The sequence below is a fragment of the Megalobrama amblycephala genome, linkage group LG24 (assembly GCF_018812025.1).
Source record: "Megalobrama amblycephala isolate DHTTF-2021 linkage group LG24, ASM1881202v1, whole genome shotgun sequence".
Classification (NCBI taxonomy): Eukaryota; Metazoa; Chordata; class Actinopteri; order Cypriniformes; family Xenocyprididae; genus Megalobrama; species Megalobrama amblycephala.
The window spans coordinates 4,306,720-4,319,499 of NC_063067.1; the positions used below are offsets into that span (position 1 = coordinate 4,306,720).

Genomic DNA, 12,780 nt, shown 5'->3' on the forward strand with positions numbered 1-12,780 from the left:
GAATTGATTGAGGAATACTAAGAAGGTTGATGTCTAACTTTAAAAAATGAATGAGGAAGACTCGCATCACTAAAGACTCAAGGTATGCGTTTAAGGGTTAAGATGATGATGAAGAAAAATAAATAATAGAAGTAATATAAGGTAACTTTATAGTTGTCCAGGATCCACAAAATGATGCCGGTTCTCACATTTCCACTGACTTGAGAGCCGAATTATGACTGTTACCACATTATCTGCCCACAAACAAACATGCAGTATCACGGTCTTGAGTTCTGAAAACATGTTTAAAGCATTTGGATCAGATTCTTAATTCTTAAGCCGTTTCCAATGTAGCATTTTAGATGGAGCAAGACCGACCCAATGATGAGGTTTTTGTTTGGGTGTTTGTTGAGGAGTGCTTACACAGACTCTAGGTCCTGCAAGGGCTGATGGGAATGTGTGCACAATCACTGCTCAGTGTAAAAGTTTAACAGCGTTCGGCTCTAAAGGCAAGCGGACCAACAGAGAAGCGTGTCGAGTGTCCGACCTGCAGATCCCACAGTGACGTTTGAGTCTGGTAGGTCTGCTCTTATCTTCACACGCAGATCTGCCCTCGCAGAGGAGATACTGCCAATCAAGCGTGAATGTGTGTGCGTGAATCTTACGTGCTTCTCTCCTTCGATCCTCTTGTCTGCGAGCTGAACGGCTTCCAGGTACTTAAAATGCAGCTCCATGAGTCTGTCAACCTGCAGAAAGAGAGCGAGGGTGAGCATACGTTACAAATGCACCGAAACGCCACATGAACACACCAACGCTGGCAAGAAGAGATGTGCTTTAGGACCAAAATTCACGTTATGTAAATGATATTCATATTTAACTGTGGCGGCGACGAAATCCCACACAAGACGAATGGCGGTTGTGTTATTTAAAGACAAAAAGAGACATTCGTCATCCTCTTTCTAACGAATTCCTGTGACAATCTGAAGACAAACAGAACTGAGGCATGATGATGCCCATATGGCCGAAATCTTTTAGCTCGTGAAACTACCAATAATGCACTGCTCCTGTCAGAGTGATGAAACAGGGCCCGGCAGGACTGTGAGGGTTATTTTAAGAGTAGTGACTGCTGAGCGATAACAGCACACGTGTCCGTCCAGGTGATGTATGGAGACCCCCGACCGAGACTAAAGGAGACGTATGACACAAGATGGAGCGAACCGCATCAACACAGTCCAAACAACACACGCATGAAACATTATACTGATGCACGACTGACTGAAACAATGGGAAAGCAAGGAAGAAAGAAAGAAAACAAGAAAAAGCAAACAAAACAAGTGAAATAAAAGAAAAGAGCCAAACTGAAAAACATAAATCAACTAACAAAACAGTTTGACAACAAAACTGAAGGAAATAAAGACCAACGAATGGAAAAAATAAAACAAAAGAATAAATGAAAAAAGGGGAACAATCCAAGAAATAAATAAATGATAGACCGAAAGAATTAATAGACAAAACGAGCAAAACAAAAGCCAAAATGCGAACAAAATGGCATAACAAAACAAAACAGAAGGAAATAAAGAACAACAAATGAAAGAACAAATAAAAAATGCTGAACAAAACAAAAAATATAAAAAACGAATGAGCGATAAAAAAAAGAAAGTGATCAAAAATCAAACCCAGCAAAACCAAACAAGGAAATAAGGTACAAACGAAAAACAAAAGGAATAAACGAAAACAGGTGAACAAACTAACAAAACACAAGGAAATAAAAGGACAAATGAAAAAACTAACAAAAGAATAAACACCAAAAAAAAGAAATAAACAATAGACTGAAAGAATTAATAAAAGAATAAATAAAAAACTAATGAACAAAAACAACCAACAAGAGCAAACAAAACAAAAAGGCAGGAAATAAAAAAATAGCAAATGAAAGAGCAAACAAAAGAATAAATGAAATTGGGTGAACAAATTGAAAAAGAAATCAATGTTAGACTGAAAGAATGAATAAAAAACAAATGAATGAACAAAACCACAGAGGAAAGAGAAAGAATAAACAAAAAAACAACAAAAAAAAAATCAACCAACAAAAGCAAACAAAACAGCTTGACAACAAAACTGAAGTAAAATAAAGACCAACGAATGGAAAAAACAAAAAAGAATAAATGAAAAAAGGGGAACAATCCAAAAAATAAATAAATGATAGACTGAAAGAATTAATAAAAGAATTAATAGACAAAACGAGCAAAACAAAAGCCAAAATGCGAACAAAACGGCATAACAAAACAACACAGAAGGAAATAAAGAACAACAAATGAATGAACAAATAAATAATGCTAAACAAAACAAAAAATATAAAAAACAAATGAGCGATAAAAAGAAGAAAGTGAACAAAAATCAAACCCAGCCAAACAAAACAAGGAAATAAGGAACAAACGAAAAACAAAAGGAACAAACGGAAACAGGTGAACAAACTAACAAAACACAAGGAAATAAAAGGACAAATGAAAAAACTAACAAAAGAATAAACACCAAAAAAAAGAAATAAACAATAGACTGAAAGAATTAATAAAAGAATTAATAAAAAACTAATGAACAAAAACAACCAACAAGAGCAAACAAAACAAAAAGGCAGGAAATAAAAAAAATAGCAAATGAAAGAGCAAACAAAAGAATAAATGAAATTGGGTGAACAAACTGAAAAATAAATCAATGTTAGACTGAAAGAATGAATAAAAAACAAATGAATGAACAAAACCACAGAGGAAAGAGAAAGAATAAACAAAAATCAACCAATAAGAGAAGAAAAAAAGAAAAGAAAAATAAATAAATGAAAATGGGTGAACAAACCAACAAGTCAAAAAAGAAATAAACAATAGAAAAAAATAAAAAAATGAATAGAAAACAAGGAACAAACAAAAGAAAAAAAAAAGAAAATGAACAAAAACCAACAAGAGCAAACAAAAAAGCAAACCAATGAATAAAACAAAAAAAGCAAACAAACGACTGAAAGAATAAAAGAAAACCAACCGACAAAAAGCATGAATGAACCAAGAAGACACAAACAAAACTGTTGTTAATGAATAATGAAGAAAACAAAAGCAAAAAAATGAAAGAAAAAGCAAAAACGATGACTGATAATGGTTCAGAATTTATTTAAAATGTTTGCAATTAAATAATAATTTGCAATTATTTAAATTTAAAGTAAAATACATTTCCTTTACATGTTTTGTAAAAGAAAAAACCTTATAGTAAAGGGTTACAATTATAATCATTTAAAAAAAAAACAACAAACAAATATAATAACTGATATTTATAACCAGGACGGTTCTGTTTTGTTTCTACATGAATTTGTCTTCATGCTCGTGGTGTCAGTAAGTAGCACAGCATGTTCTATATTATCTTTATGGTAGCATTAAACCCATCTGCCAGCGAACTCTCCTCAAGCTCTCTTTTGTCGTCACTCTGCCATTTTTAGAAGCAGAAGATAATAAAGCCGTACCGTCAGCTGTCTTATTTTTACCTTCTCGCAGTCGTTCTCTGTGAACTTGCTGAGGAGACGACTTCTCTGCTGCCCTTTGAGGTTCCTCAGCATGGAGGCGATGATGGAACACACATGCTCTGGGAGAAGAAAACAAGGCTTTAGTGTCTTGATTTAACACACTCGTGTCATACATTCACGTTAAATAAAGTAAAAACACCGAGCAATGAGTGGGAGGTGACATCCGCCAAATGGCAATGTGCTTTTCTAGACTAAGAACATGAAACTGTCCGCAAAACAACGAGGAGATTAGACATCCATGGTTCACACAAGTTCTCCTGCAGTTTTAAAAGTACTTTTCAAACTCTCTCTTGTAGCTGTCAGAGTGATTCCAGCTGCTCATGAAACAAAAGTAAAGTTGACTCAAGAAACTGCAGAACAAACCTGGATATAAGAGTTAGACACACTGGCTTTAAATAAGCCTTGTGGCTTTTATAAAATACCATTTTTGGTTTTGAAAGTCTCTTCTGCTAACCATGGCTGCAAAATACACTTAAAAAATGTGAAAAATTATTACAATTTAAAATATCTGTTTTCTATGTGAATATATGTTAAAATGTAATTTATTTCTGTGATCAAAGCTGAATTTTCAGCATCATTACTCCAGTCTTCAGTGTCACATGATCCTTCAGAAATCATTCTAATATGCTGATTTGCTGCTCAAGAAACATTTCTGATTATTATCAATGTAAAAGACATGGAAAAACTATTGATTTTGACATGTTGCACAGAAATATACAAACAAGTCTTACTGTTTTTTTTATCCATTTAATAGAAAGTATCAACAGAGTCAAAAGTTGTAATTTACTTAGACATAAAAGGAGAAACTGCACAAATATTGGCGAGCAAGTCTGTGACTGCCTTAGATAACTGCTGCAAATGGAAAATACGAGGCTGCACTGAAAGCTTTAATGAACGTGGAGTGAAGTGCATGAAAGTCGCTGTCGCCTATAAAAACACACTAATGAAGAAGCATTAGAGCAGAGGGAAGAGACACGCAACAAGACATCAGACGCAGCTGCAAATCTGATCGGACGGCTTGTTTCCCTCCAAACAGGAACAAGTAAAATTTACTGTAAGATTGAGTCCATCACACAAGACTCGGGCACTTTAAAAGAAAGAAACATCAACATGATAAAGGGATTGATCACTCAAAAACACAAACCTGTAAGACTTTAATGAACACAAAAAATACATATTTTGAAGAGTCAACGACAACAACACTGGACCCATTGACTTTCATTGTATAGACAAAAAAAAAAGAATGTATTCAGAGAAAAACAATGTCAATTTTACTTTTTAGGTGAACTATTCCTTTAAAGCCTGTCGCAGAATAATTTGATGGCTGTACAATTTGATTAAGGGTTTATTGTGATTATCAATAAAAACTTTATAACATAAGACTGAGTGTTTGATATGAAAGCTTGAGGAGAGCTTGAGAACTCAAACCTTATAAAAAAAAGTTATACAGGTGATAAGATGCATAATAAATATAATCATTTTTTTCACAGTGTATTATTGTTAAAAGATACAGCTTTTGATTATTAGTAAATGTTAATAAATGCTGTAGAAGTACTGCTCATTGTTAGTTTATGTTAACTAATGTAGTTAACTAATGTTGATAAACAAAACCCTAATGTAAACTGTTCATGTTCTTTTCCTCATTTTTTTGTTTGTTAGTTCCTTCACTGGAAAAAACAATGTATGAAAATGAGTGACCAAAAGTGTGAAATAAACAAAAAGGAACAAACAAACAAAAAGGAGAGCGAACAAAAGCTAAAGATAAAACCAGCGATAAAACTAGCGAACAAAATAACGAACAAATCAATAAACATGGGTGACGCAAAGAACCAAGAAATAAATAATGAAAGAAAAACCAACAACCAAAAATAAGGGAACAAAAAAAAACAATGTAAAAAAAAAAGCCAGCAAATGTGAAAATTTGAGTTAAGTTTGTTAAAGGTGCCCAAGAATGCTTTTTCACAAGATGTAATATAAGTCTAAGGTGTCTCCTGAATGTCTCTATGAAGTTTCAGTTCAAAATACCCCATAGATTTTTTTTCATTAATTTTTTTAACTGCCTATTTTGGGGCATCATTAACTATGCACTGATTTACACTCGACGCCGCTCCTTTAAATGCTCACGCTCCCTGCCAAACGAGCTCTCGACTATATTACAGCGCATTTACAAAGGTCACACAGCTAATATAACCCTCAAATGGATCTTTACAAGATGTTCGTCATGCATGCTGTATGCATGCTTCGAATTATGTGAGTAAAGTATTTATTTGGATGTTAACGTTTTATTCTGAGTGAATTTGAAGCTATATGCTCTGTGGCTAACGGCTAATGCTACACTGTTGGAGAGATTTATAAAGAATGAAGTTGTGTTTATGAATTATACAGACTGCAAGTGTTTAAAAATGAAAATAGCGACGGCTCTTGTCTCCGTGAATTCAGTAAGAAACGATGGTAACTTTAACCTCATTTAACAGTACATTAGCAACATGCTAACGAAACATTCAGAAAGACAATTTACAAATATCAGTAAAAATATCATGCTATCATGGATCATGTCAGTTATTATTGCTCCATCTGCCATTTTTCGCTATTGTTCTTGCTTGCTTACCTAGTCTGATGATTCAGCTGTGCACAGATCCAGACGTTAATACTGGCTGCCCTTGTCTAATGCCTTTTATAATGTTGGGAACATCATGGGCTGGCATATGCAAATATTGGGGCGTACATATTAATGATCCCGACTGTTACGTAACAGTCAGTGTTATGTTGAGATTCGCCTGTTCTTCGGAGGTCTTTTAAACAAATGAGATTTATATAAGAAGGAGGAAACAATGGAGTTTGAGACTCACTGTATGTCATTTCCATGTACTGAACTCTTGTTATTCAACTATGCCAAGATAAATTCAATTTTTGAATCTAGGGCACCTTTAACAAATTTGTTCTCGTAATTTAACGACTTTTTCTCGTAATTTAATGAGTTTGTTCTTGTAATTTAATGACTTTATTCTCAACATTTTATCTCGACGTTTTTCTCGAAATTTAACGAATTTATTCTCATAATTTAACGACTTTTTTCTCATAATTTAATGAGTTTATTCTCGTAATTTAATGACTTTATTCTCAACATTTTATCTTGACGTTTTTCTCATAATTTAACGAGTTTGTTCTCGTAATTCAACGACTTTTTTCTCGTAATTTAATGACTTTATTCTCAACATTTTATCTCGACTTTTTTCTCGAAATTTAACGACATTTTTCTCATAATTTAACAAATTTGTTCTTGTAATTTAACGACTTTTTTCTCATAATTTAAGGAGTTTATTCTCAACATTTTATCTCAACTTTTTTCTCGAAATTTAACAACTTTAATCTCTAGATGGTTTTATTTTTTTATTATTGCTTGGCCCTAATCCTCTTCCGTACGAAAGCGCAAACCGAACAAAAAAAAAAACACACAAAAAAAAAGAGCAAACAAAAGCGAAAGATAAAACTAGCGAATAAAATAATGAAGAACAAATCAACAAACATGGGTGACACAAAGAACCAAGAAATAAAAAAAAAAAATGACTAAAGAAAAACCAGCAAACAAAAAAAGAGTGACAATACAAAAAAAAAGAAAAAAAATGAAAAAGCAAATCAACCAAGAACTACAAGAGAAAATCTGAGTTGAGTATGTTAATTCATGTAACAGGGAATAATAAATCACATCACAATCTGACTTTTGAGATTTTATTTATTTATGGTTTATTGGGGTAGATTATTAATGCTAATGCTCTTCTACGTCGATTGAACTTCAATTACTGTAGCAACAAACGTCAAATCCACTGCATCAGGAGGTTATACAGTAAAAAGATATAACGTCTTCTAAACCGGCACGTCCATGAGACTTGTTCTTCATCAGGTTAAAAATCAATATTTAAACACCATCTCGCACAAACACTCACAGCATATAATCAGACGGCCTTGATAAAACTATTTAATTTGGCCTTGGCCTTCACCGCCGCTGAATACAAATGAGACGGCGTGAGTTTAAACATCAGTCCGTGTGCATCTCTTCACCAACACATGCATTCTAATGCGGCGGGTAAAGGAAGGAGACGCATTAATCAACAGACGGAGAGAGGAAACGCTCGGTCAGCACTGCGATGTCGCGGGTCTTCAAGGCGACTCGCGGCCACCAGGAGCGAAGGGAGAGGAAAAAAGTGAACGTTATTAGCGGCGGAATAAACTGTCTGGGGTGAGGAATACAGCCACAGGGAGCGGATGAGAGCAGAGAGGTGCAGGCTAGAGGTCTGAGATAAGTGCGTTATCTCCCAGCTCTGCCTCGGGAAAGCTTTTGTCATCATTACACACAGGAAAGAAGACTCGGCTAACCAACTACATCACTCCAGGTCGTCGTGGCAACAGGGAGAATGGCCATTGGCTGACAGGACGAGAATGCGGCGGGGCGTCCAGTAGGGGGCGGTACTCCATGTGGGACAAACACAAATGAGCAATAAAGTCTCTTCATGAAAGGCCCTTAGGAGAATAGAAGAGTCAATGAAAATACAACGAATCGGGAAAAGTGTAATTTGACCATTTTTTGCCTTGTAATATAATGTGATATGAAAGATTTTTATAATTAAATTAATACACTGTAAAGTGATTTTCTATCATTTGTAATAAGGCACCAAACAGAGTACCCATTTAAAATAAATAAATAAATAAATAAATAATTATTAAATATATAAATGTAAAAATAAATTAAATGTATTTTAATAAAATTATATAATTAATAAATTATTTATATATTTAATATATATATATATATATATATATATATATATATATATATATATATATATATATATATATATATATATATATATATATATATATATATATATATATATATATACATACACACACACACACACACGGGTGTGTGTATATATATATATATATATATATATATATGGAAAATACTTTATTTTAATAATTTATAAAAAATGTGTATAACTAATAAATATATATTTTTATTAATTATACACAATACAATACAATAATTTATAAAAATAAATTTAAAATAATTTGAAAAATGTATTTAAAAATATAATTCATTAATAATTTCTAACCATGTATATAATAAATATATGTGTTTTATTAATTATACACAATTTAATTAATTTAATTTAATTAAAATACATTTAAATTTTAATAAATATATAATTAATAAATTTATATATATTTAATTTCAAAATATGATATACATATATAATAATTGAAAATACTTTTCTAAATTTAATTTATAAAAAATATATAATAAATGTTTTTATTAATCATACACAATTTATATATTTAAATTTATTAATTTTACAGAATTTATATATTATACAATAAAAGTATATTATAAAAGTATTTATCGCATCTAACAGTTTGTAAATATATGTGCATACACACATAGATACAGTAATTCTGTCATTTATGATCACATGATTTTGCGTAGAAGTAGTTGTTTATTTAAAAGAATAATTCACACACACACACAAAAAAAAATATTAAATTAATATTTACAAAATTTTCATAAAATATTCCAAACCTTTGGAAGTCATACATAAGCTCTGTATGAGGAACAGACTGAAATTTAAAGTCTTTATTCAGTGATATTACTCTCCACCAAAGCTTAAATGGATTAGAAAATGTCACATTGGCACCATTAACATTAAACACAAGCTCTCAACCAAATGTCACTGAGGTCAATGACACCATTTTTAATTTGAGAGCAATGGCAGAAGGGAAAATTCTGAGAAATATCAGGGTTTCTCTCATATAATACAGATGAAGACATGAAACAGTGCACAAGATCAGTGTTTACTGTGCTCCAACACTGGTTTTGTTTTGTTTTTTTGTTGTCCTTTCTGTAGCTTGATAAACTCAGTAATGGTTCACAGAGAAAAGAAAGTCATACCGGTTTGCATCAACATGAGGGTGACATTCTTTGGTGAAAAATCCCTTTGAAATCTGACCTGGGATTTCAAAACTGCTTTCAAACACCCAGCAGAAAATATAACTCACATAATTACATTTGAATGCCTTATGAAACACCACATGAAGAGACAAAGCAAGCTAATATATGTGGCTGTACGTAATGTTTCTCCATCAAAACATGCGCGCTCTTTCTGCAGAGAGAAGACAAAGGTGTTTTGTTACAGTTCAAGAAAATCCCTTCAAACAAAGTGGATTATCACATTATCAACATACGAATCTGCAGCAAAAGAACAGCTAATTTTCAATAATGAATCCATTAGCGAAACCTCTGAGAACGGCAGAACAATGATCCGATTCCAAGTTTCATTTCAAACGGGAGAATTAACAGAGCTCTGGAGATCAGCGCAATTACACCAACGCTTTTGATCCAATTTAGCACAGCAATTCCAGCACTTCCCGCAATTATTACGTGTCCGGTAGAGATTAAAAAGCAGTTAAAAGACAATCATTAGAAATAAATGAACTGCTGCTGCTCCCCCCGCCATTTGTTCGGTTCACATTTGGCCAATTTTGAGTCGCAGCCGAGACGTCAAAGCAAATGGGTTTGTCTCAAACGTTGTCTTACATCTCTCCAAAGAATCATTATCCTCTGTAACGGGAGACATTTGGACAAACCACTCGAGTAATTTAGTCTAAAATGACCCGATAAAGACTAATAAATAATCAGCCAGACAGAGCGACAGCCACACGACTAGTGTTTAGACGAAGAAGACTCATTTTCATTTAAAATAAAGTACAGCTGTAATAAAAATTAACTATAAAAAAAACAAAATGACCAAAAAAAAATCTAATATTAAAAAAACAATAAATGTATATAATGTGATGTAAATAACAGTAAATAAATGTAAATATACAAATAAAAACCCAATTTAAAACTATAATAGTATCTCAACAATAGTAAAATTTCAGAATTATCCAGTAAAACTAAACACATAAATCAGTTTAATTGCTCGATATAAAAATAAACTAAAATAAAATATAAAAACAAACTTATTTCAGCAAGTTGCCAAGGCAAAATTTCATATTTAGTTTAACTTGATGTACTAAAATAAAAAAAAAAAATGTAAAAAACAAACAAAAAAAAAAGTAAAAAACTATGTAGACACATTAAAGGTGCAGTGTGTAAATTTTGCGAATTGCAATATAGAGAAGCTACGGTGGCTGACACAGGACAAAGATGTCGTCATCTGAGACAGCAGAGAGTAGCCAGTCAAGCAAACGCACTCTGTAGAGCAGTTTGTCCATTTAGGGCTACTGTAGAAACATGCCGACGCAAAATGTATGAGATAGAAATGACTCATTCTAATGGTTTATTATGTAAGGTACACAGTTATGTATATTATATTGCTTTTCTGTCAACAGATTCTCTCAAATTCACACATTGCACCTTTAAAAACCATCAAAAATGACTAAAACTATACCTAATATTACAACAGAAACAGGAAAAAAAAAAAACTAATTCAAAATATTACTAAACTATATGGTTTCTCAATAATACTTATTTCAGAATTATCCAGTAAAAATTAAACCATAAAAATTTGTTTAGTTGCTTGACATAAGTTAAAATAAAATATAAAAAACCAACTTTACCTTATTTTACTTTACCTTACCTTAACTTTACCAAACCTTATTTTATTTCAGCTAGTTGCCAAGCCAGCATTTCACATTTTTATTTAGTTTAACTTGATGTACTAAAATAAAACTAAAAAATATATAGAGACAAAAAAAAAAAATGCATAAAAATTACAAAAAAACCTCAAACTATGCCTAATATTAAAATGTATAAAGCAAATATAAAAATAAAAACTATAAAAAATAAAAAAATAAAAAACTATAAAAAGTAAAAACAAAATTTAATATTACTGGTAACACTTTATTTTAGGATCTTTTAACTAGTTGCTTATTAGCATGCATATTACTACAATATTGGCTTTTTATTAGTAATTAATAAGCACATATTAATGCCTTATTCTGCATGACCTTATTCTACATACTTAATCCAACACCTAAACTTAACAACTACCGAACTATTAATAAGCAGTAAATTAGGAGTTTATTGAGGGAATAAGCAGTAGCAGCAAATTAGGAGTTTAATAGTGAATATGTTCCCATACTAAAGTGTTACCATATTACTAAACTATAGTAGTACCTCAATAATACAAAAATTTCAGAATTTAACCAGTAAAACTAAAAACATAAACATCTGTCAAGTTGCTTGACTTAAAATTAACTGAAATAACATATAAAAACTTTTATTTTTATTTCTCATTTTCATTAATGATGTACTAAAATAACAGTAACACTTTACAGTAAGGTTTCATTAGATAACATGAACTAAGAATTAACAACACTTTGACAGCATTCATTAATCTTAGTGGCAACACTTTATTTTAGGGTCTTTTAACTAGTTGCTTATTAGCATGCATATTTACTACAATATTAACTATTTATTAGTACTTATTAAGCACATATTAATGCCTTATTCTGCATGACTTTATTCTACATCCCTTAATCTAAACTTAACAACTATCTTACTAACTATTAATAAGCAGTAATGAGGAGTTTATTGAGGGAAAAGTCATAGTTAATAGTTTATATGTGTTCCCTATACTAAAGTGTTTCCATCTTAGTTAATGTTCATTTCAACATTTACTAATACATTATTAAAATCAAAAGTTAATGCACTGTGAACTAACATGAACAATAAACGACAGTATTTTTATTAACTAACATTAACAAAGATTAGTAAACACTGTAATAAATGTATTGTTCATTGTTAGTTCATGTTAGTTAATACATTAACTAATGTTTAAATAATGAACCTTATTGTAGTGTTACCAAAATGGCTGAAAGTAAAACAAAAACACTATTAAAAAAACTATATTAAAAACTAAAATCCACTAAAACCACAAAAAAAAATTAGCAAAATATAAAAACTTTGAAATATGAAAAGAAAAACTAATTCAAGGTATTATTATAGTGGTCAGAATTATGCAGAATTATTAGTCCCTGTCGGCTAGTCTCGACTTTACTCTGCTGTATCCCGAGGACGTTCATCTTCCAGAACCTGGAGCGATACTGCCGTGACCTTCATCCCCGCGGCAGGACCAAACCCAAATCTTCATCTGCTTCAGAGCAATTTCTCAACGACACACACACACAATCTTCTCTCTAAAGAAAGCGGCCGAACCACATTCAAGAAGTTTGTAAGAGTG

General features: G+C 31.7%; 1 protein-coding gene across 1 annotated transcript in view; it reads right to left on the minus strand.

The window, feature by feature from the left end:
• ctnnbl1 (catenin, beta like 1) overlaps positions 1-12,780 on the minus strand; it is a 53,972-nt gene that overhangs the window by 18,737 nt on the left and 22,455 nt on the right. The window contains 2 exon segments of the mRNA XM_048177610.1: positions 645-725; positions 3,500-3,597. Of these exon segments, the coding sequence (XP_048033567.1) occupies positions 645-725; positions 3,500-3,597 (179 nt within the window).